Here is a 26612-nt window from a genome sequence, read left to right as displayed (position 1 = left end):
AAAAAAAAAAAAAAAAAAAAAAACAGAAAAAAAAAGAATATGAAATCATCATTGTCAGAGGCAGTTTTACATTTTACCTCTTTATTAGTGACTAATCAAAATAGGTAGATTCTTATTTATACACATTATTTAGTTTCTTCAATAAATTCCTGGGAAGTGCACCTCAGTGGTTAAAAGCACCAGTTCTTTCAAAGATCCTGGGCTCAGTTCTCAGCACCTGTTAGAGGTGGACAATGACCTGTGCACTCCAGTTCTAGATCCCCACACTCCTTTTCTGATTCTGCAGGTCCCTACATGCATGTGGTGCACATATGCACAAGCAAGCACATACACATATATACTTTAATTTTTTTGGCAAATACACTTTGATTTTGATCCATGTCTTTAAACATCAAGTAAATGAGGAGTTAATCACCACCCCTAAATGATTCCTCTTCCCTCCCACAAACTCACCTCTAGCAGGTCACAGGTAACCATTTCCCACCCATCTCCATATTTCTTTCTTGTGTTCCTTGCTCTCACCTCCAGTCTCATAGATGAAATAAGAACCACAGCTTGGCAACTCTCATATTTTCATCACGCATCCACACTCCCACCTGGACAGCTATCATTCCCGTCATGGATCCACACTCCCATCTGTACAGTCTATCTTTCAGCAGCTGCATAGAAAGGGCTTTCCTGCTCCTAACAAAGGCCAATTCTAAAAGTAGAAGTAAAAGCCATTTCTCATACTCATGTTCTAGCCTTCATGAAGGAGGCAGTCCCTTCTCTATCAATATTAAACATTAATACTTTAAATTAGTAATTCTATATCTTGGAATATACAAACACATACATTGTTTCAACTGTAATTTTCACAAAATAACTTCAGAATACACAAAAGAGAGATGGAAACTTACCATCTGAATTTATTTCCCTTTACTTGGTACAGACATGCATATATTCAAGTATAATATGCACAGTATCTTTATACTTTACCAAAATTTCTCATTTCACATGCTTCACCCATCTCCAAGCCAAAATGCTTATGACCTCCACTCTTCCTATCGCAGAGAGAGCATGGAAGTTGTGGTAGAGCCCCAGAGAGATAACTTCTCTTTACTGCTACATATGTACTCTTAGCTACATGGTCTATTGAATGAGAAGCAGGCTCGCTGACTTTTCATCTGACAGTTGGTATATAGTTAGATTGTGGCACCCAATAATGGGTTTACCAAGCTTTGTTCTTGGAGACTCTTAGTGGCCTTTACATCCAAAGGGTCTTGCCTTGTACTCCTGCTCTTTGCTTCTTCATTCGACACAGATTTTACTCTCAAATAACCTTATACATATCAAATCTCAGCCCAACTTTTACTTGTCAGAATGCAGAAGTGAGGTATCAACAACTATAAGGCTTGCTCTTGGATCTGAGGAGTACATCAGACTCAAGTCAAAAGGGTTTGGTTCAAACCTGGATACTCATCTTTTACTTCTGTTGCCCTATTTCTCCTCTTATTAAAAGGAAACAATATTGCAAATTTTGTGGCACTGTTGGAGGATTCTTTGTTTTTTAAGATTAAAGTAAGATTGAAGTTTGGATAAGAAACTTTCAAATGAGAAATATGTATGTGCATGTATATATACATGTGAACATATAAACAGCTATAAGAAGAAATGAAGCCAGAAGAAGTCCTAAAAGTACTGGCTAGAGGATGCTTTGTATTTGCTTATGGCAAAAATGTGAAGGATTATGCTATCTTAAAAATTATTCTAAAAATATCTACTAATGTTTAAAATGTATATCTCCTGGACTAGAGGGATAGATTGTTGGGTAAATTCTTTGCCACAGAAATGTGATGACCAGAGGTCAAGCTCCCAGTTCTCATGTAAAACTCAAGCAGATATAGAAGCTGGCTGTTATCTATCAACTCTGGGACAAGTTGGCTAACTAGATTTGCTGGATTCTTTCTGTTTTGAGTGAAATAAAGTTAAGAATATTTAAGGAGGACATGCAACATCAAATTCAGGCTGCCTCATGAATACATACACTCATACATACACACCTGCACACGTGTGTGCCAACACACACGTGTTACATATACATGACTTCCATGCACACATAGAATGCCCACTTCCTAATTGTACAGCTTAGAATCTCTTCTATGGAAATTAAAAGGCAAACAAACAAAGTTAACTGAGGTTAATTACTACAGAAAATGCTGAAAACTATAAGGAACATAAGTTCTTATGTTTGGACAGGTAGCTAAAGTAATATTATGTAGCTGTAATACATACCATAGTCATTCAGAAGCATGAGTTAGCACTGTACCTCTGTCTGGGGAAGACTCACACAAGAAACCAATAAGCAGGGTAATTCTAATGCAGGGTGTATCAATATTAGGAGAGTCAACAGTAAGAACTCTGTTATATATGGATCTGTGAAACTCTACCTTATAATGTGAACATTAACAAAAGGGAGACTATTACCCAGGTGGTTGACACAGAAGAACAATGAGCATGCTGCTGCTATGATGAGAAAAGTAGTTAATAAAACAGCTAATAAAATAACATAAACAAAAAAATTTTAGTGGGCTGGAGAAATGGCTTAGCAGTTAAGAGTACTTGGTTGATCTTCTAGGGTCTTGAGTTCAATTCCTAGCACCCACATGGTGGCTCACAAACATCTGTAATGAGATCTGATTCCTTCTTTCGATGGGCATGAAGACAGAGCCCTAATATACATAAAAGATGTTAATAAATAAGTCTTTGAAAAATGTTAGTGAGATGTAAATATTTTTGAAAATTATTTGCAAGAGCAATAAATTGAGTATTTTTAACACATGAAGAAGAGTTACATGTGTAAAAGTTGTACCTGGGATTCAATATCCCAGACAAGTCTCAAATACATAATTATACCTTCATGAGATAAATAATTATTACATAAATATTATATGTCTGGTGTACCCAAACACAACTGGTTTGATAGTTACACGTGCCATCACTTTATCTGTTACCTACATGAAATATGATTCTGAACTTCAAGTTTTCTGCTCAGGAAAAAAAATCATATACTCATATCTACTGTTTCTAGCTCCAGCACGACCAAAGACCAAGCCAATTCCTATTCATGATGCCACAGGAAAACTGCTTGTGACGTCAACAACCATTACAATCAGAATGCCAATATGCTACTACAATGATGACCACGGGCCAATCAGAAATGTGCAAGTCCTTGTGGCAGAGACAGGAGGTACCTCAGATTTTGCTCTACACCAGAAGATCGTGAAATGTGAATTGCTGAATGCTAAGAAAGTTTTACTCAAAATTAGCAAGTAAAGTTGATGCATGGTTTTAAGACAATTTAAGATTACCCAAAGAATATTAATATTATCAGTAATTATAGTAATAACTTATGTCCAAATTATTATATTCATGTTAGGAAAGGCCTAATCAAGATATGATCTGTTTATTGTATATACTGGTTGGATTGACTTGATTTTGGGAAGAGAGCCTTGATATCTTCTTTGCAAATATGAACATTAGTGACATCTGGCTGAAGGATAATTTTTGTTTACCTCAGTGGTTCTCAATCTTCCAAATGTTGTGCACTTTTAATACAGTTCCCCCTGTTGTGGTGGGCCTCCCCCCAATCATAGAATTATTTTGTTGCTACTTCCTTCATAAAAGTGATTTTTCTACTATTATGAAAGGTAATATAAACATCTGAAATGGAGGCTATTTGATATATGACCCCTGCAAAAGGAGTCACAACCCAAAAGTTAAGAACTGCTGGTCTATCTAATAAATCAGCTCCCACAACAGTATTTCAGAGTCCTGTGTCCAGGTTCATATGCTGAATTGTCCTGGTAGTTCATAGCATGACTCTTGATGCAGCTAGAGTTCATGATGGAATCACAAAGTGCTATACTGATGTGAAGATGCTTGTGCTGCGGTTTGTGATAGGTGTTCATTTCTCGCTCTACTAGCTCAACAAGATGGAAATGTGACAAAGTGGTATGATGCATATTTTAACAAAGCAAGGCCATATTTTACCAATGAAGGATTCCCTAATCCCCCTTGTATAGAGGGAAAGACGAAGTTCAGTGGTAATGAAGAAATCTATGTGATCGGTGCTGATAATGCCTGCATGATCCCTGGAAATGAGGAGAAAATTTGCAATGGACCTCTGAAACCCAAAAAGCAGTATTTGTAAGTATGTTTTATGTCAACCATTCACTACAGTACAAGTTTGTTAGGATATGCCACCTATCCATCCATCTACCCTTCCATCTTTCTGGTGAGCAAATGCTATCTCCTATGGATAGAGGGCCTGGTTGTTTAAACATTGGAAATGAAGAGATAGACAGAGCACCATTCATTGTTACAGACATACAGTATTATGGGAAAGGCATACAGTCTTGAAAGAAAGTGTGAGTTGATATGATAAGTTGTTTAAAGACAATATGAAAGGTATGGCACTGGAGAAGTTAAAAGGTATGAGAACTTAGTTATTTCTCTAATGAACATTTTGGTTGACATGTTGGAACTCAGTATTTTGCTTTTTCTTTTTTACTATAGTCGATGATATACAGGCTTTCAGAAACAGTTTCGTCATCTATCAGTTAATTACTGTTTCCTTTTAAGATGCTCATAGCAGTAGTTCTGTCTTTTATCCCATCAAGCATCTGAATTAGTGCTTTATTAAATTTTATTGAACACATTGTTATTTGTTTTCTATTTAATTGTTGATATAATGTCATAAAATAAAGCTACAATTTAGAAGAGAATTGTCTTAACCTTAATTCTTCAAAATATTTTAAAAATGCAGGTGCTCACCTTTCAGCATTCTAGTTAAAAATGTTATTAAATTCCTTATGAATTTTGTAGAATGAGGTATGATTATATGATTTAGAGAAATTGTGCAATTGAAAAATAATGTCTTATCATTTACTTTCAAGGTAATGAGTTTAAATTTGGGTTATTATTTGAACTAAATATAACAATTTTTATGATGATAAAATTTTATATTTACTGTTTTTTAAATTTTTTAATTGGTTATTTTGTTTATTTACATTTGAAATTTATTCCCCTTCCTGGGATTTCCTCTCCAAGAGTCCCCTATCCCAAGCACCATTCCTCCTGCCTCCACGAGGGTGCTCCCCTATCTACATGCCCACTCCTGCCTCACTGCCCTGGCACTCATGCCCTACACTTGGGCATCAAGTCTTCACAGGACCAAGGGCTTTCCCTCCTTTTGATGCCAGACAAGGCCATCCTCTGCTACATATGCAGCTGGAGCCATGGGTCCCTCCATGTGTACTCTTTGGTGGTTTAGTCCTGGAAGATCTGGGAGATCTGGATGGTTGATATTGTTGTTTTTCCTATGTTGCAAACCCCTTCAGCTCCTTCAGTACTTTCTCTAGCTCCTCCATTGGGGACTACCCCCATGTTCAATTCAATGGTTGGATGAGAGCATCCACCTCTCTATATGTCAGGAATCTGGCAGAGCCTCTCACGAGACAGCTATATAAGGCTCCTGTCATCAAGCACTTCTTGGCATCTATGATAGTGTCTGGGTTTGGTGGCTGCATATGGAATAGATTCACAGGTGGGGCAGTCTCTGGATGGCCTTTCCTTCATTTACTCTTATTGATTGTTTCTCTTGCAGATTCTTCTCATAATATATGTGATTATAAGAGCTTAATAATATCAGACAGTACATCATACACTGAAATTTATTTGTTGTACATATTTGAATGGCTTTGGTGTTTTAGTTTAAGTTTGGTTATTTCAGGTGTGTTCAAGGATTATCTTCTGTACTTTTTCTCTTCTTAACTTTAAAAATCAGTATGTATAACAGTATATAATGAAAATTAGAATGTGTTTGTAATTTGTGTATATGCGAACAAGACAACTTTATATAATCTGTCATTTGATTCTGTAAAATTTCTAAAAATAAGCTACAGATGCTACTATGCTTTAAATTAGTTACAGAATCCACAAATGGCTAATAACAAATGACTTTATCTAAATAAATCTATGAATGAAACTATCTGGTTAATGTTTTTCAAATACTGCTAATTCATGATTTTAGTCAAAATCATACTCATTGTCCTATCAAATTCAATGAGCCAAAGAGCAAGATAATTATTCACTTAATATAGATTATAGATTTTTCCTCATAGTAAGTTAGTCCTAAATTCTTGTCTTGTAATTTTATTTTTCTTGAATAAACTATTGCTTTTTAATAACTACTTGATAAAATATTTGGAAAAAGATAATAGGCCATGAAAATTGTTTTTCTTTTATAATTATAGACCAATTTCTTGAAAAATATTGACATAGATGTTCTCAAGAAAATACTTTTGAAAAAAGTTCAAGAAAACATCAAAAAATTATTCCCCCTGATCAAATAGGCTTCATCTCAAAGATATAGGGATAGTTCAACATATGTAAAACAATAAATGTAGCTTTTCACACAAATAGACTCAAGAACAGAAGCCACATTGTTACTTCCTTGGTTACATAAAAAGTCCTTTGACAAAATCAAGCATCTACAAATGATAAAACCCTGGTGAAAGTAGATATACAAGAGACATATGTCAATGTAATAAAAGAAATATATAGGGAGACCATAGTCAATATCATCAAAAATAAAATAAAACTTCAATGCATTTCCACTAATATTAGTAACATGACAGGTTGTCCACTCTCTCCATAGCTATTCATAGAGCAATAGAAGGGTCAGGAGATGGGGGAAGGATGCTGGAAGGAGGTGACCTGGAGCAGGACAGTGAACAGTGAATGAGATAAAGGGATACAAATAAGAAAGGAAAAAAGTCAAAATATCCTAATTTTTACATTATATGATTATATCCTTTAATGCACCATCAGAAAACTCCTAAAATTGATAAACAGCTTCAAAACCATCATCAGGCTCAATGTCCCAGTGTAGGGAAATGCTAGGAAGCTGAGGCAGGAGTGTGTGTGTAGATAGGGAAGCACCCTCATAGAAGAGGAGGGTGGGAGGGGAATAGGATAGGAGGATTAGAGAGGGCAAACCAAGAAAGGGGATAACATTCAAAATGTAAATAAATAAAATATCCAATAAAAATTGTGTGTGAAAAAAATCATCAAATTATCAGGGTACAAAAATCAGCACCCCAAAATCAGTAACCTTTCTATACACAAGCAGCAACATGTTTATAAAGAAATCAGGAAGCAATACTGCTCACTGTTGCCTACAAAATACCTTAGAATGAATCTTTATTTTTTTATAGGTTTAAATTTAGAGCCACAAATGTCATGGGACAATTTACGGACTCTGAGTACTCTGATCCAATTAAAACTTTAGGTAAGATTTCATAGATAATTTATTTATAATTTCTATCTTTCTTGTCTGTGTGAGTGTGCGTGCAGCATCTGTGCATGTGTATATGCATGTTTCCCTGGGTGAGGTGCATAGTTATACAGGTGAGGATGCATTTGTGTCCAGGTGCATGTGGAGGCTGGAGTGTCTCTCTCCATCACTGTCCACACTATTGATTGTGGTAGGGTCTCTTGCTGAGTTCAGAGCCGGCAGATTTTGCCTGTTGAAGCTGTCCACTTTGCTCCACAGATCTTGCATTGGGATTCCAGGCTACCATCATAATGGCTAAGCTTTTAACATGAACTCTGGGGATCCAAAATCTGGTGCATGCAAGTCAGACACTTTAGCCACCAAACTGTCTCTCCAGCCTTTATGTATGATCTCCGTGTGTTTGATGGTAGCAGTTATGAAGTGTTCAGTTAATACATGAAGCCATGGATTGATAGTCTTTTGTGTGAGTCTTTTTTAAAGTTAACCAACTTTTTAAAGGAAAATGATGTTTGCAATATTCTTTGAAAAGACTTTCTTCCACTATTCACATCTGGCTATAAACTTGGTTAAAGTGTTGGTTCTTTGATGATATTCTAAATAAAAAGGTATTTGGTGCTTTAAATATATAGTATAATATAATATAATATAATTAATATATATAATAAATATAAGGTCCTCATGATAAAGAAATCATCTGATAATTTTTCCCTAGAAAATTTCTCAAAACTACAACTTTTCTTTTCTCTTTTTCCCCTTTCTTTTCTTTTCCTTTCCTTTCTTTTCCTTTCCTTTCTTCTACTCTATTCAGCTTTTCAATCACATCCTCATAATATCAGTTGACACAATGTTAATCATTCCAGGAGTGAGAGACCCTGGGTTGAGTGTTAATTTTTACTCCAACTTACAAATGAGGGAACCGAGACCCACACTGTTTAAATCATTAAGTGTTTGGACAGGATGCCAGCATTTTAACCCAGGGTTTTATAACTATTGTGCTACAAATGAAGGTTTAATACCTGGATTTAAATCTTAGCTCTGTGACTTGGGATAATTTAATTCTTGTTCAAAATTTAAGAATATATTATTTTAAAGTAGTTTTGAAATTCTTAATAAAATAATATGTAAAGATTCAAAATTTTTAATGCTTATATTATTCAATGTTTAATGGCTTTTAAAGTTTTTGATTTATTTCTTTTATGGATATGAGTGGTTTTTGGGGGGGAGGGGTGTGTGTGTGTGTGTGTGTGTGTGTGTGTGTTTGTGTGTTCACATCATATGCATGTCTGGTGCCCTTGGAGGTCAGAAAAGGGTATCAGATTCCATGGAACTAGACTTACAGATGGTTGTGAACCATTATGGGGGTTCTCAAAACCAAACTTTTGTTGTCTGCAATGATAGCTTCTATTGGTGAGTTATAATAGCTTTTTTTGATGAGTTATAATCAAAAACTTCAAAAGGATTTTTACTTTATCAACTCCCTAGAATTTCACTCAAAGGATGACAGATTATTTTAAAATTTAGTTGTGTCAGGGCTCTAAAACCTCTAAGCTACCTAACAAAACAGTCAGGTGAATACATCTCTGGAATCTTATTTGAACATGTATAAAGTTTATGGATGGTGCTCTTCTTGATGATCCATCAGTACATCATGAGCTACAGCATAGTTCAGTGAGAACTGTAGGAACAGAACAGTGAATTGTCCCATCACTTTCAGAGGGTCTCATCAGATTGTAGAAGTGTTAGCTAGCTAAAGAACCAACCTCTGTCATATCTATGTAGAACAAAACATGCATACTTAAGAATGAAATCAAGAGATATGCTGCATACAGGTTTGTTTGAATAACAAATATCTTAGGTTAAAGTGTTTAACTGTAAAAGCATTGTCTTGGCTAATTTACCCAATAAATGTAATAATGAGAAAGCAGGCTGATTTGACTCACAAGTGAAATATTTTGAAATTATGTGAAACATTTCCTCATTTAATTGCTGATAGGATACCAGAATATGTGTTCTGTGGTCAGCAACATAATCAGAATTTGTCGGCAATTCCCGCAGCTAAATAATACTTGTTCTGGTATATTCTCTGATGGAAGATAAAAGGCAGACAAGAGGCAGAACTCAAGGTTCTTCAGAAGAGAAGTGCTCAGAGGATAAATGTTTGCTGTCTGGGTGTCATGTACTTTGCCTGTTATTAAACATATAGATTTGTGTAGATTATCAATGGAAGACCAGGCTCAGCCATTTGAGTGAGGGATAAAGTTACAACATCAGGATGACACAGATGAGAACTGCCCTAAGAAGCCAACAATCTGGAAGCACACAGTCCGATGACATGGCTACGCACAGTTTTCCAGAGTGAGCATCGTCTAGAACATGGTCTCAAGATACTTCTCAAAAGTGGCTTTCTCTTTATTTCCTTTACTTACAACCAAGGAAGGGACCTAGAAGCACCAATTTCAGAAACATATACTGATTTTTTTTTTGTCTAGTGGAGACATGACAGCTACCACCAATTCCTCCAGACACTGATGCCTACAAGCCCTCTAGATGAAGGAGGCCCACCATATGTTTATGGTGTGGAATGAAAGATGAAGGTCTGGCTGCCATAAAGGCCACATCAAAAAAGACCAGAAGACATAGGCTGGACATAGTAAACAGAGAGCCAATGGGACTGCTCATAACCAAGGAGGGTCCCATGTTCCTATTAACTAATTTCTCAGAGTTCAGTGTAATATTCCTATATCAGTGATGTAAAGACAGCCTTTGGGGTCTCTCTCTCTTAGACTAATCATTTAGGGACTCCCTCCTGATATATAGTGATTTTATAATTGGCTTTTACCCTGTAATGTTTAAATACCTATTAAAACAGGGACAGATTAAAGAGTAGGACATTAGCAGAGGCCATGGAATTAAAAAAAAAAAATACTCTTGGCAAAAGAGCACTGCAAAGAAGATAATGTAGAAAAATTCAAAAAGGAAATAATATTGATTGTCTTAGTAATGAGAAGAGGCCCACAGATGGAATGCATCACTGTGCAACAGGGACAAGCAAGGAAACATGTACTTAGAATAATACCTTTGTGTAACCAGATGATGACAAAGGGAGGCTGAGTCATTGTCTGTCTCAGTGGTGCCATGCATCAAGACAGATGGCATCATTACAGCATACTAGTGGAACCTAACCCTGTTGAAAAGCCTACTGAAGGCATATGCATGAATGCAATCCTAGACTTCAGTGGAATGGAGCATAGTCCCATCAAGGTTATCCAATCATGGCCAGATAACTATTCATTCAGTAGTATTTGCATACCATTGGCAACCAGCACTGAACTAAAATTTCAGTATTTGATTTACTAAGGCTGTGATTTGCTAGATCATGCTGGTGGTAGTCAGACCCTTCATGGATTAGCATATAGGATTTAAAGGACCAAGATAAAATTCATCTTGTACCAACTAACTAGAAGTGGTTAAAGTGTAGTGAAAAGCTTACATTGAGGAGGATCTTTATGGCCTGTACTAGTAAATGGGAAATGATGTATATGACTTTAATTACAGTTATTTGACTTTGTTTTTCCTTTAGATTGAACACTAGGCCCTCTCTCTCATTCGCATGGTGTACATGAGCTTTCTTCAGCTTTTTAAGCCTTCCTAAGGCACTTGAGTTCGTGGACACTGCTTGTAGACTATATGTTGTGGGGAAGGTTTAATTGCAGAATGTATCTCTAACTTGAAAACCAGACACCCTTGTCTGTACCTTTCAGGGATCTAGTTAAAGCAGTGTAAGATAAGATGCCCAGCTGCACAACAAAAGCAGTCACTGATGGTTTTCTTTTGTCATAATGCTTCTCATTTAATTATTGTGCAAAGAATGTACACGGTGTAATCAGGCTGAGAAAGAGAAAGGAAAGGGATGGAGGAGTGTGTGAGTGTGTGTGTGTGTGTGTGTGTGTGTGTGTGTGTGTAAGAGAAAGAGGAGGGAGCAGGGACAGGGACAGGGAGAGGGAAAGAGAATATGTGTTACTATGACATCTGCATCACTGATCACATCTTCCAAGGTAGTAGAGAAGCAAACAGGACATTTATCTACTTAGTAAGACAGTATTAATATAGGGTAAACCTCACAAACTGTGCCATCAGACAGAAATATTTAAGATGCTTTTAGTGTGTGCTGAATTTAGATAACCTCAAGATAGCTGTGAAAATGCCTAACATTTAATTTCTAAAAATCCTATTTCTACAATGACAGTACTAATATGTACTTTATAAATCAACCGGGAGTTTAGTTCAGATTAGGGAACGGGTGTACAAATATGAAATGATTATAAACAAAGACACCTGCCACTGCCACACAAATTCAAAACTGGGAAGTAGCTTTAGAAATAAAACCCTGTGTCCACTCTGTAGCATGCATTGCTATAGGTGATACTAAGCCATAAGCAAGATACCTGGGGCAGTGGATTTTACCCAGCAAAGGAGTGGCAGGATCAGCTTTCAGATCCAGGCAGTGTGACTCTGCCTGGTGTCTGGTTAATCACTGTACTACACCATCAGAAAAAAATCCCTGTGTTCTGAAGCTGCTTCCAATTTCACTGGGGCCAGATGCCGCTGCTTGCAGCCCTGAGCCGCTTTCTCTTCTGAATGTTTAAAGTTATTTCTAGCTTTTCTCTCTTCTTCCCATCTTGTATTGAGTTTTAAGGTCAACTGTTCATTAATAAGCACATTGTCGAGGTATGTTTTGTTTTGCTGGTTTTGAAAAAAGCTTTGACAACGGCTTTTAATTTTTTTTAACAACAAGTAACCCCCACCCCCCAGTTTCTTATACTCTAGTAAGCACTGTTTATCTCCTTTCAAAACCCTGTCAGCCTGACTGGAAGAAAATGTTCTTATAGATCATTACAAGGCATGCTTATTTTTAAATGAAATGACTGACCAATAGAACAGGACCTATTCTGAGCTTTACAATAATGCCACAGTAATGTACATGGCATATATACATATGTGTGTGTTCATAATGGAGAATACGGAATCATGCTAATTACTGAAAGCATCATCTCAAATCCCTATTATGTGTTCCTTTTAGGGAACTATATTTCTAAAATGTTAAAATTAATGTTGGCAAGATAAATCTGAGTATAATAGCTTACTGTCACAGTCTGGCTGCCTGAATGTGATCCACAACTCACACTCAAAGGAAAGGGCCAAATCCCAGAAATTCTTCTTCTACTTCCATTAGCTTGCCTTCATACACTCATGTCTAAACACACACACAAACACACACACACACACACACACACACACACACACACCCAAGATCCTTTAAAAATGATAATGTAATAAAACTTAACTTTCAGTTAATTTCTCATATTGTTTTTAATATCACAAAAGACTAGTAGTTTAATAAGAAAAAAAGACATATATTAGCTCTAAGAGCTTAGATAGAATGAGGGGACCTGAATGAGGAGAAGAACTTTGCAGAGTGAGATTAATATCTCTTATTTAACTCAAAGTTCTCCTTTTAAAATGTAGAATCCTGTTCTGAATTTAAGTGATAATAATTCCAGTCAGAGGTAATGGGAAAAGATTAGTGCTTTTTATTATACTTTTCTAAATTACAGTGCTGGAATATACGATATAAACAAGACAATGTAATTAGCAAACAGTAAGTCTAGTGAAGAAGTGGCCTGTGAGTATTTTGAGGAAAGTCATGTAAAAGAATCCCATTTTGTATGACAGAATTTGGAGAAATGATCTCACTCATGCGTAGCAGTGAATCAGAAAGCATACCCGACAATCACAGTACATTGTGTCCCCTCCTGAGGGTACTTTTGCAATACGTGTGCTCACAGGATTACATGCTGTTTATTAATATATTATATGTCATTTCCTCACTTGGGTCAGTGCTTTGAAATGGTAATCTAGTCTGAAATTTCACTTTGTGGTCTAGGAAAACTGAGTACTAATGCTATGTCTCACCATCACCTGATCAAAAATATCCCTGGCTTCCTTTGGCAAGAATATTACATGTATTGTGTTAAAACTATAAAACAAAGCACTGGTATTTTAGTAAATAAGAAGGTGTACTTAATGTCTAATGAGATATGTGGTCCTCATGTATCCTTTAAATAGAGATGGTTATACTAAAGACTGTGAAACTCTGAGGACTATTTAAAACTCAGTATTCACTCAGCTATTCCATGTAGATCAATAGCTGCAGAAACCTGATAATATTTTATAATCACCAATCTAGCAGAAAAAGATAAAGCTTTAATCTTTGCCTATATTTCAGAAATAGAACTGAAACGATTTATAGTCACATGAGTAAAAATTTCCCCAAATAATGTATATGAATGTGAACTTTTCCATATGAGTAAGAGAGACGAAAGTGTTTACTTTATAACAATTCATTCAGAGATGGTTGAGTAATCCCTTGCAAGAAATGAGATGACCAGGGGCCATAGAAACGGTTCAATGGTTTAAAAAGTGCCTGCTACACTACAGAGGAGGAGAGTTAGGTACCCAGTGTCCATATCAGGCTGCTTACAATGCCTGTCATTCCATTCCAATAATACTTAGAACTTATTCTGTTCTTTAAACATTTTGTTCTTGTCTCATACTAAAATGATCACATCTATAAGAGATTGTGGTTTCACTTAGTAAAAACCAACTGTTTTTATACATATACATGATCTATGTTTATGTGTAATATATTATATATTAAGGATAGTATCAATGGGAAGTAAACTAGCAAAAAGAGATTCAAAATATGACTCTAAGTTTTCTGTTTGAACAGCACAACTAGAGTAATGGAGTTTTCCACAAATGTGAGTCAGAATCAGTAGAAAAGGGAAAATATCATATTTTAGACATATACATTTTAAATTATACCCATAATTCCAAATAAAAGTATCTTGTAGGTAATTACATAGAGAAGGCTGAAGTTCATTACTAAAAAAACAAGTTATTATCATATAAATGAAAATTTAAATGATGAGGCTGAATGAGCTCACAGAGGTATGAAGTTTATATAGGGAAAAAATTAAGGACTGAACCTCCAAATTAAAAGGAAGAAAAGGAAGGGAAGGAGGAAGAGGAAGAGAAGGAGGATAAGGTGGAGACAAATTTAATTTGTTTTGCTGGTACTCTTAGGTGATATGCCAAGAAATAGTCTATGTGGTTTGAGACTCAAGTTGTAAGTCCAGGGCTGTGCTAGTGATCATGTTTGGATCTTTCTCAGGTGAAGGACTTTCAGAAAGAACTGTGGAGATCATACTGTCAGTCACTTTGTGTATCCTCTCAATAATTCTCCTTGGAACAGCTATTTTTGCATTTGCAAGGTAAGGTGTGTCCCAGAATGCTCTGTGGGTCTTATATCTATCATAGACCAATCAAGAAACAGCAACATAGCAATTACACTAATGGAAAACACTTATGTTTGCTTTTTCTTCAATTTGTAAAACACTCCTACCGACCTGGAATACATACTGTGGTGTTTTAAAGTATATATACTTTATATACATATAAAGTATATATACATTCTAAGTTGAACTAATCTAACCTTAAAGAAGTAAATTCTGGTGTTTTGATAGGAAATTTTGATATAAATGTTGAGGAGAACAGGAATAAGGGAGAACTTAAAGGGATCAGAGGCAAGGGTGCAACTAAGTACTCAGTCCCATTAGACTAGGGAGAGGGGACAGTAAGGGAACTAATAGCCAAGGAAATCTCCCAGCGTTGTCACGGAATGGCTATTACCAGCATGTACAACTGCTCAGTGTCAGAAGGGGCATGTCAGAGAGAAAGCAACTGTTTGCAGCAGTTACGCATTCTTATTGGAAGGTGGGCGGTAACAATTACTTGTAGATATGTCTCCTTTACACAGAATGGTTTAGGCAGACTGGGGTTTTGTGCAATTTTTGGCTAAGGAGATGGGCAGAGAGAGGCAGTAAAATCTCCTTAGGCACGTTGCTGGGGATCCCACATGTAATATCAGAGTGTCAGTACTAGTCACATATGTGGGTGTACACCTTTAATCTGAGCACTTGGGAGGGAGAAGCAGGTGGATCTCTCTGAGTTTGAGGCCTACCTGATCAACAGTCAGTTACAGTTCAGCCAGGGTTATAACGTGGGACCCTGCCTCTAGATAGATAGGTAGATAGGTGGGTGGGTGGGTGGGTGGGTGGATGGATGTGTGGATGGATAGATAGATAGATAGATAGATAGATAGATAGATAGATAGATAGATAGATAGATAGATAGAATGAAACAAAACACTAAGTACCAGAAAGACAGCAGCTGTCTGATATCACTTTACTATAGTGCTCATATAGAAAAGCTTAACATTCTGGTAGGTGACAAAGAAGAAATGAAATCGAGGCCTATTCAGTTATCACAGAAGATAAATGAAGGTGGGTTTGTAGTTTAGAGACAACAAAGTAAACCTACTCAGACTTACTATAAATTGATATATGTGTGTATATATATACATATATATGTATTTCCTACTAGTTTTCTAAATAGCTTTAAGGGGGTAGTTTAGACACCATGCACCATCCTTTTTATCTTGAGTCTCTTAGGTCAGCCTTTGAGTGTATGATCTGAAAGTCTCTCTTAGAAGACATCTTCCTTGTGAAGATGTTTTCAGATTCTGACAGTAGATAGCAAGAGAAAGTCATTATTCTAGACAATTAAAAAGAACTTACATTGTAGTAAGCATTTTGGTACATAATCAGAATGACCTCAGTGTGAAGCAGTGGCCTCTGCCAACATGAAAATGCAGAAAGAATATTGTATGATATATGGGCCTTAGCAGTAAGAAATGCTCATGCTCAGTATTCAAATCATTTGTTTACTCTAAGAGTGCATTTGACCTCCCATTTTCTGGAGAGCTCTTGTATGGAATGGAAGGCCTCTCCTTATTTAACACAACCTCCCAGTATCTTTTGTCAGCCAAAGGGAATCTGTTCTCGGGTGAATACCAAGCCTTATGATTTCTGACACCCTGCTTTGGTTCAGTCCATATATCTACATTTGCTCTTTCCCCAACTGGCTGCAGAGCACCTGAGTCAAAGTGGGCTTGCCTTATGAATGGTAATAGCTGTAATCCTTTAAAATACTTTATCAACGACTCAAGGACTACCTTGTGAGTTTAGCTTCAATACTTTTCTGTGTGTTTTAAACATTTTGGACATATTCAGCTGTGTAGTAATTTTGAGGATTGCATCATATTTTATGTTCTCAAAAATCATCCTAGACATCAATGTTCATCTTAGATAACACATAAAATATTAACGATTGATGCAGATCCAAAATAGTGCCTTGTTATATGTCATACTACACCTTGGAGAAGTGAGTAGATAGGGACCTTAAATTAAAAAGTCATTGGGCCTGGTATAGTAGCTCATTCCTTTAATCCCATCATTCTGGAGCCAGCCAGAACTATAAAAAGCTGTCTCAAAAAAAATTTTTTTTGTTAGGTTTTCAGAGTTTAATTAACCAATTTTGAACCAAACCCTGAGTTTTCTGATCATAAAATAGAGATAGTATTTTATACCTCCTACTTCCACAAAAATTAAATGAGACAATTTAAAAACCAATTTCCATATTTGATATACGTAAAGTGTTCCATTATAAGAAACAATGGCGCATTGATTTTTATTTTCCTCAGCTATCTCCATTTCCTTTTCCTTGTGTGATTAAATGAGGGAGCAGCTAAAGGGAGGAGGGACAGGTCACATCCAATGGAAGAAATATGTGTCTGAATGGCTTTACTATAAGAAACAAAAGAACAAAAACCATCAACCCTGTCTGCCGTGCTTTCGTGCTAGTGCCTGCACTGACTGTACTCTCCTGGTTTCAGAATTAGACAGAAGCAGAAGGAAGGTGGTACGTACTCTCCTCGGGACGCAGAGATTATTGACACTAAATTCAAGCTGGATCAGCTCATCACGGTGGCAGACTTGGAACTGAAGGACGAGAGATTAACGCGGTGAGCACACTCCTCTGGGCCAGCAGAGGTTCAGAGGGCTTGGAGCCATGACCCTCTTCTGACCTATGCTTGTTGGAAGTGTTTGCGGGGCTCCAGTTTACACAGGTCACAGAGATCTTCTTTCAAAGGGTAACTTCAGTCTTCTCCACACTTCTCGGTGCTCGCACAGACTCACTTAATCTTCCCAACATTTTGGGTTCAGTATGAACCGGGCTTGGACTATGATACTCAAACAAGACTTCTTTAGAATATATTTTCCAACATTTTTTTTTCTAAAAATGTCCACAAATAGTTATAGGAAGTCTAATTTAATTGTACTTCTAAAAGTTTGAAGTTGTTTTTATCATTGGTAAGAGTGCTGTTCGCAGTTCCTCAGCATAAAATTACATAAATATCAAAACTAGATGGGATTTATATTTCTAAACCTATTTAGACTTTAGCAACTATGCAAAATAACAGAATATTGCCTTTAGAAAGAGAAGTATCAATGTGTGTGCTGAGTGAGTGACATCATCATATGATGTACTTAACTTTTTAAGTGCTTTTTAAACAATAATAAGTCTACACATTTTAAAAAGCATGTACACCATTCACAGTATTAGCATATTCTAAAACCTTGTCTAATAAAATTCCCCAAATTCTTAATAAAAGCTGTCATGTTGTTGTTGCAAGACTCTGGCAAAATCCTGTTGACAGTTTAAAAGTTGCAATTAATTTTTACAAGATGGCATTAAAATATTGAACATCAAAAATAATTTGTGGTTACTACCTATCAAAGTTGGTATTTAAAGACCTATTTAATAGGTCTGCTTTTGTAAGCCTTATTGTTTTTCTGTTTAGAAGTTGTGCTGCCTAGGGAGTTCTCCAAAACCCTAGCAATTGAAAATTTTTCAGTATCACTACATTGTAAGGATGTTTGCTTTGTGAGATAACTTCTTAACTTTTAGATATTGATGGTTGTTTACATTCGAACGCAATCTTCTTTCATTCATCTAAAGGATGAAACTTACCAAGCTTGCATGTAGAATTTTATAATACCTAGAAGACAGTTGGGTTTTTTGTTTGTTTTATATAAGCAATACTATATGTAAGAGAACAATAGATTCCCAGCACAGCCTCCACAGTAAACCCTATCATGAGAGCACTACAGCATCTCAGTTCACCCCCGGTCCTCGAGGGCTCATGCTCCAGAGATGGCTCCTTGGTTAAGAGCACTGACTGCTCTTCCAAAGGTTCTGAGTTCAGTTCCTAGCAACCACATGATGGCTCATAACCATCTGTAATGGTATCTGATGCCTTCTTCTGGTGTGTCTGAACACATCTACAGTATAGTCATATAAATAAAATAAATAAATCTTTAAAAAAGAAAGGGAAAAAGAAAGAAAGAAAGAAAGAAAGGAAGGAAGGAAGAAAGAAATGTCTTCTCTTCCTCTGTGGACCACCTGAACTTCAGTGGATGGCTCTTCCGTTCTGCATTCTTTTCTCAATTCCTGTGTCTCTTCTACAGGGACAAGGCAGCCATACTCTTTCTGAATGTTTATGAAAGGGAATAACAAATATCTCACTGACATAAATTTGAGCTGCTGGAAAAATGTAGTGGCCTTCTTCTGCCTTCCTTGTGGGAATTACAGAACATTCACAACGATTTTCTTTTATGTTTTGTTTTGAAGCATCTTTACTGAACCCTTGAAAATCCTCAGTAAGTAGATTGTCAGAAGTTAATACAGTAAATCAGAAAAAAAAAGAATGTTAGTCCCAGAGAAAACATTTTTGAGGTCACTTTACTGACTGCGAGCCTCTGTGGTGATGTTGATTTCCTCTTTTTTTTTTTTTGTTTTGTTTTTTCGAGACAGGATTTCTCTATATAGCCCTGGCTGTCCTGGAACTCACTCTGTAGACCAGGCTGGTCTCGAACTCAGAAATCCACCTGCCTCTGCCTCCCAAATGCTGGGATTAAAGGTGTGCGCCACCACCGCCCGGCCTGATGTTGCTTTCCTAAAAGGTGTGCTTTCAGACTAGAACCACTCTCAACTTCTTTACATTCAACATACCCAGAAATCTATGGTTTTCCTTTTGATTTTTTATTCTGGTGATGACTGTCTTAGCAGCTCCAGAGAGGTTTTGAGTCATAGAAATTGGGGCCAAGTCTCTCTACCAGATCTTTATTAATGCGTATTTATAATTCAAGGGTGGCCATCTTTGACTATGGCTCTTTATTGATTTTCCTGCTTCATGCTGTTTTACCTATTTATCACATTAGTCATTAACACCTGTGAGAACAAAATGATATTTTAGATATATTTTATTTCTATATCACAGAAAATTATTGTTCTAATAATAATGAAATTTAAAATATTAATTTCCATTCTTTTTACTTTCCCATTTGTGTGTAAACTCTAGAGTTTACATCATAAAATCTTCCCTCGGGAGCCAGCTTAACTTCTGGAGTTACCTTCTTCCACTTCTTCGATAATCTTTTATCCACTCCTGGAGTTGATCCCCATCCATCCTGAAGCAACACAAAACAAGAATTATAGACACCAACAGTGCATAACATATCTGATTTGCTGGATTTGATTCAGGAAAATCATTAAAATTGTTTTCTGTTAGTAAAGTCACTAATACATGAATCAAGGGTAGAAGAATAACTGAAAATTATTAGTGCACTAGACACATTTGAATGGGGCCAGTCATCAGTGAGACGCTAAAAACCTTCATAGTCTTTGATGTATTTCACAATCTAAAACATTCCAAGTTAGAAATGAAAGTTTAATTCTGGAAATAAAAAGTCAATGAGATTGGGTTTTCTCCCTAAGTTTCTGGTTACCTTGTCCCAAGTGTTACTATCTATAGAAAAAAATCAGTTTCCTAGAAATTTACCTACTTCATATGTGTTTCCTACCCAGGTCATGGGTGCATCTTCCCAAAATGCCAAAATGTCTGTCACGTTAAAGTGAGCTTACAACTCTCTTCAGTGCTCTGTCACTTTACTTATTCAAAAGAGAAAGCATTAGAGGCTCTCTAGTAAATAAAGACAAGTATTCATTTTAAGAGTTACGTGGGTTGACAAAACCCATGTCAAGGGGCTTAGTACTGCCTCATGCAGAAGACTTGCAGCTTTATATTATGAAATTATTTAACATTTATACATTTTACTCTGTACATATGTCTTAAAACCCTTCTTGTTGTATAAATATTCATTATTTAATTTTTTCCACCCTGTTTCACAAAGAGTTTGAGGATCCATTCTTCCACATTACTGGGTTATTTTTTCTTAAAGAAAGTAAAAACTATGAATTAGTACTTATTGATTCTATGTGATATGATATGTGATGTGATTAAAGAAATGTTTTTGTATCCTTAGTCAGAATTCAAGGCCAGCTTGTTCAGCTTACTCACTGAGATCTTGTCTCTATAAAGAACGGCAAGAAAGTGGAGAGGGAGGGGGAGGAGAGTGAGGGAAGGAGAGAGGGAGAAAAGAAAAGAGTTTTGAACAAATAGCTGATCAAATAGGGCTTATCTATGTATTTGAAACTATAGACTTAATGCCATTGCTGGAAAATTAATTTAATTTAATAAATGTAATTTTATGAATATGTTTTATAAGCTATATATCAAGTACACTTAGTATTGTTGCTGTATTTATATTTGTGAAATTAGATAATATTCTACTCTATATTCATACATAGAAGCTAATAACATAATAGTTATTGTTTTTATTACAAACATTTAGTGTGAGGAAAACTTGCCAAAACTAGAAAACTGAAGAAGTGCAGTTTTTATTCTGAATTAAGTATCTGTTGGGTGTTATGGTGCAAGACTTTAATCCTAGGACCAGACCAGAAAGGCAAGGACAGACAGATTTCAGAATCAGAAGCTAATCTGGTTTAAGTAGTACATTCCAGGTGAGCCAGAGCTACATGGTGAGACACTGTTTCCGAATAAAAACTAACCGTAATTGACACAAAATGCAAAAGAGTTTCCTTGTAAATTAACACCATTGTTTAACTCTCATCATTCACTTTATTTTGCTTCTAAATTTAAGATCTCTTCCTAAACAGTGGCAAACATATCTGAGTCCATAATACAATACCTTGCAACTAGGATGAAATGTAAAATAGCCAATGCCAGTGTTTCCATAGTAGCAAATAAAATAATGTGATAATGTGCTCAAGTGACTAATGGATCTTTACTTCCAGATGCTCTTCATTTTTCTTTAGACGCAAGGAGATTTTTGTCATCCAGTAAGTTGTGTGGTAATGCAGAGTTCTGCTGTGATTAATTTAATTTTGCCAGGTGGTGTGCTGTAATTTTTTTTTAAAAATTATATTGAGCATTTTGTTGCTTAATATGCTATTCCATCTAAGGCCAAAAAGAAAAGATTTTCCTCTTTTGTTGTGTTCTAAGACTGCATGCTGTTGCTATGCTAGAACTCTTATCCAAATGCACATTGGCTTACAATGTGCATGTCATGAGAATGTGTTGTGTTCTTAACTTGGGATAGTTTTGATGGTAAATTGGTTTTACAATTAGATTTCTTCATGGTTCCTTATTGTATTCTCATATCTCTATGACATGAGTAGAACTTTCCATCTGATGATGGAGACATCTCCCAGTGGAGGTGTCAATCTCTGAGGACCAAGATAATGGCTTTTTTCTATCCTCTGTTCTCTGACGACAGTTTTAATTTTAATTTCTTTAATTTCTGTCCTGACCAGTAGATAACCAACCACACTCACTTCTAAGAACTTCCCTATTTCTCAGTAATTCCTTTCATGTCCTGGTACAAGTAAGTATATCAGCATGAAGTTATTAATAATATTATTAATAATAGCAGAGATAGCCCATAGAGGTCTAGATATAATAAATGCCTAGAAGTGAAGAGTTTAGATGGAATCAGAGGATACAAGGCATTTGATTGCCAATCATAAAGCAGTGTGAGTCCAGGATGCCTATAACTCTACTTGACAATATACAATACACACTACGACTAAGGCAGAAGGGGGTGGGCCTTTTCAACTCTAGGCACTTGTGAAGTTTTAGAATCATAACTAACCTTGTTTTATTTTAGCTTTAAGGAGCAAGTTAACATGGATAGAATTAGAAATTTTATGAAATATTCTATTTTCAGACACTTGCCCTAATGGTATACTGTCTGTACTGTAAGATGCTTTTAGGCCAATGATTTCAATGACCACACATAAAATATCCATTTCCAACCAGCATTAAAAGTTGACCTTTGGAGAGGCAGGTGGATTTCCGAGTTCGAGGCCAAGCCTGATTTACATTCAAAGTGAATTCCAGGACAGCCAGGGCTATACAGAGAACCCCTGTCTCAAAAAAACAAACAAACAAACAAAAAACAAACAAAACTAAAAGTTGACCTTTGGGAACTGTAGATTTGTGGTGTATTGGTTGTCATCACCTTAAAACAGAGTAATTTTATTGCAGTTTCCCCTTCATGCAATTAGTACCTCAAAGATTTCCCCAGAATTGAAGAAGACTGTGGCCTACCCTTGAAAGAGCTGAGCTTCAGATTTTTGGTGAATTAGTTTTCACACAACTACTTCCCATCCATATATGACGCTAGCAGATTTGCTCTACACATGATCTCTACGGTGCTTCCTAAGGTATCACAGGGCACTTCCATTGCTCACTTGCAACCTTCAGGCTGGACGATTTCCTGTACAGCCTGTGAGGCCTCCTACCTCCTCTCTTACATCTGCACGGAGGGCACTCACCCACCTCTTCACACAGCTGTCCACAGTTCCTGCTACCCTCTCCTTCTGTCTAGTTGCTCTTGAGATAAATAATCTGTGCCTATAGTTAGGGAAATAAAACATCTGTCAAGAATTTGTTTTCAAATGCTCTAATGTGGAGAGGCCTTGTAACAAGGAAAATGTGATGCCTGCCACACAAGGAGTTTCAGCTTCTCTGGCTAACAGCTCTGTGACTATAGTCTTCTTCTCTCCTCTATAAGCCTAACCAGGGGATAGCAACTTGGCATTGATTGATCCCTGCTTGAGGCGTGATTCCCTTCTATGTGATGCTAGAACAACAGCCAATGCCTAGAATATTTTTAATTACTTTGAAGCCCACAGAACAATTACTGGTTGATTAGACAAAAGGGTGGAAAGGGATTTGGAAGAACACTGAAACACTGTTTTAAAGCCCAAAACAGATTAGCATAGGTAGAAATTAAGTAATATCTAAAAGTATGACTGATGATACTTTGGAAAAGTGACAGAATTTAGTCCAAGAGGCAGATAAAACCCTGGGATTAACTAGAAATGGTTATATACATAAAGTAGAAAATTATTTAAAAAAAAAACTTAGACATTTCATAAGGACTTGGCATTTCCCAAATATTAGAAAATGTAATTTATATATTTTCCTGGAGAGGTTATTCATATTAATTATTTGAATAGCTAGGGTATGTGCTATTGTACAATCATTATATTATGTCAAAGCAATAATTTATTATGTTTTAAAAAATTTTTAACCATACTCAGAAGTTTCTCAATTTGTCCTGTGCCACTGGTAATGCTGACCTGAGCTGTTTCTCTGCCCCCATTGTCTATATGAAGACTATATTTTGATGCCCTGTAGATTTCAACTAATTGGCCTTAAGGGAAAGCTGAATCCCTGGCAATACGGTCTTTCATCACCACTGCCAACATAAATAAATGCTTCCTCTCTGGGTCCATAGAGTAATCTGAGTAGAATTTAAGTTTTTGATAGACTTTCAAGAAACGAACTCAGCTGTGAAATAATACTCTTTCTACCAAAAGACATCGGATTTAAGACAGATAGAATTCATGTAATGAAAAGATTTATGTAACAAAAGTATTTGACCCTTTATATTGAAAAAATAGCCTGTAATCTTACAAAAATCAGGCCAATTCCAAACCTGATTTATCAGCTAAGCAACTGAATATAATTTGGCAGTAACCTTCACTACCAGAAGTGAATATGAGTACTGTCCCAATGTAAAAATGAGTTCAATATTTTAAAGTTTTAAAATTTGCAATCAAAAGAAATTTTCTTCTTGAGTGCCGATGTGCCCTGAGATCACTGTATTTGAAAGTGTTACTTCTGAATTAATATTGTTGGAATTTATGCATTCTTGACTTATTTTACATATGTATATATATAAAATAATAATTACATAAAATAAAAAGAAAACACATAATCTGAGCTTTTTGAGAACTCTACAACCACTCTTCCTTCTTTTCTAACCATACATTTTCCAAAATAATATTTTTCTAGTAAAAACAAACACTTAGGATCCTGACAATAATGAAAAATTTTATCTTAGGTACAAATGGGACCTAAAATAGAAATATAGCTATAGAGCACCCAAGACTGAAATAGTATTTGTGAGGACAGAATACACAGAACCAGGAGGGAGAAATCAGATTTTTTTAAGAGATAACTGGGCTACATATTCTAAACTATCTTCTCTACTTCAGTTGTTTATATGAAGATTTCAAAATTTTGATTTATACATAATTGTGGCATAACTTTAGACTAAAAGTTACCTCCCCCAAAAATTAGAATTATAGAAGCCTGGTTTCTTATGGTACATGAAGATAATTGTGAAAGAAAAGATTATGTATGAAACATTTATTGATGTTAGATAAAGTGAGTGATAGAAAATAAACTAAAGCCAAACCAGAGCCTACTATCTTCCACCCCCTCCCAGCTTCCTTCACTTGTAGGGATATAGAAGGGTATCAGCAATCCTCCTGCTTCAGCTGTGGCAGGTGTATGGCACCATAGCTGCGAAGTTCCTTTTCTTTCCACTTGAGAAGACAAATACAATTTTGTTGTTCTATTCCTAACTTTCTATGAGTCTGGCAGTTGCTAGATTTTAATGTTAGGAAACCTAATCTAAAAAGATAGGGGTTTTATTAAGAATTGACTATATCTATTATTGGTAAATACAATAATTACACTTATTTCAAGTGTTGGTTTATGGCCTCCTAAGAATTCACTTTCCTAAAAACTCAGTGAGAAAATCTGTTCCATTCTGGTGACATCCAACAGTAACTAATGCCTTTCTAACTTGCTTTGAGTGTGACTGAAGTCTCTCAAATTTTTATATCCAATATTGGGTTTATCATTATTGTTATAAATAAGGCTCTAAAGGTTATAAAGTAAGCTAAGTGTTAGTCTTGAACTGTCAAGTATTTATGAATATAAATGCATGCATGTTTAGTTCATGAACTGAAATAGCTATAGCACACAATATAAGGTTATTTGTTCTTTAAAAATCAGATTGCACAGAAAGAAGACACTATTTTCTAGTCTGTACCCTTAACTGAGGTCTATTGGGAGTTAACTATTGAATAGGATATTTAGAAACAAGTAGATCACCAGTAGATGAGGTAGAGAAAGGACTGAAAGAGCTGGAGGGGTTTGCAGCCCCATAGGAAGAACAATATCAACAAACCAGACCCCTCAGAGCTCCCAGGGACTAAACCACCAACCAAAGAGTACACATGGAGCAACCTGTGGCTCCAGCCTCATATGTTGCAGAGGATGGCTTTGTTGAGCATCAGTGGGAGGAGACTCCCTTGGTCCTGTGAAGGCTCAATGCCCCAGTGTAGGGAAATGCTAGGGCAGTGAGGTAGGAGTGGGTGGTTGGGTGGGGGAACATCCTCATAGAAGCAGGGAAAGAGGGGACGGGATTGGGAGTTTCTGGAGGGGAAACAAGGAAAGGGGGCAACATTTGAAATGTAAATAAGTAAAATATCCAATTTTAAAAAATTTTACAAAAGCATGCTTAGAAAAAAAATGCAAGGAGCAAAGAAACGGCTCGTGAAGAGGATCCGTACTCATGGTCAAAAGTACCAAAACTGTACTGTCAGAGTCTCTCAGGAGACAGCTATATCAGGCTGGAGTGCCCTTCCTTCAGTCTCTGCTCCATAGTTAGTGTCTGCAACCCCTTCTGTGAGTATTTTGTTCCCCCTTTTAAGAAGGAATGAAGTCTCCACATTTTGGTCTTCCTTCTTCTTGAATTTCTTGGGGTTTGTGGGTTGTTCTTCCTGTATTCCGAACTTCTGGGCTAATAGCCACTTATCAAAGAGTGCATTCCATGTGTATTCTTTTGTGATTGGGTTACCTCACTCAGGATGATATTCTCCAGATTTATCCATTTCCCTAAGAATTTCATAAATTCATTGTTTTTAAGGCTGAGTAGTACTCCATTGTGTAGATGGTAGGACTGATTGTTCTGGCAGCATGTGTATAGTAGAGGATTGCAAAGTCGATCATCAATGGGAG

General features: G+C 36.2%; 1 protein-coding gene and 1 long non-coding RNA gene across 2 annotated transcripts in view; one reads left to right on the top strand and one right to left on the bottom strand.

The window, feature by feature from the left end:
• Positions 1-21686, bottom strand: part of LOC116076057 — a 53404-nt gene extending 31718 nt beyond the window's left edge. Inside the window, exons 1-2 of the long non-coding RNA XR_004112794.1 lie at positions 21418-21686; positions 19777-19833 (exon numbers count right to left, since the gene is read on the bottom strand). This is a non-coding gene — a long non-coding RNA (uncharacterized LOC116076057). The remainder of the gene's footprint in view (positions 1-19776; positions 19834-21417) is intronic.
• Ptprq (protein tyrosine phosphatase receptor type Q) overlaps positions 1-26612 on the top strand; it is a 190831-nt gene that overhangs the window by 136215 nt on the left and 28004 nt on the right. The window contains exons 31-35 of the mRNA XM_031349633.1: positions 3071-3229; positions 3966-4188; positions 7260-7333; positions 14574-14673; positions 17196-17324. Coding sequence (XP_031205493.1) covers positions 3071-3229; positions 3966-4188; positions 7260-7333; positions 14574-14673; positions 17196-17324 — 685 coding nt within the window. The remainder of the gene's footprint in view (positions 1-3070; positions 3230-3965; positions 4189-7259; positions 7334-14573; positions 14674-17195; positions 17325-26612) is intronic.

The sequence above is a fragment of the Mastomys coucha genome, unplaced genomic scaffold (genome assembly GCF_008632895.1).
Source record: "Mastomys coucha isolate ucsf_1 unplaced genomic scaffold, UCSF_Mcou_1 pScaffold4, whole genome shotgun sequence".
Taxonomy (NCBI): Eukaryota; Metazoa; Chordata; class Mammalia; order Rodentia; family Muridae; genus Mastomys; species Mastomys coucha.
This window is presented reverse-complemented; position numbering and strand designations above follow the sequence as displayed.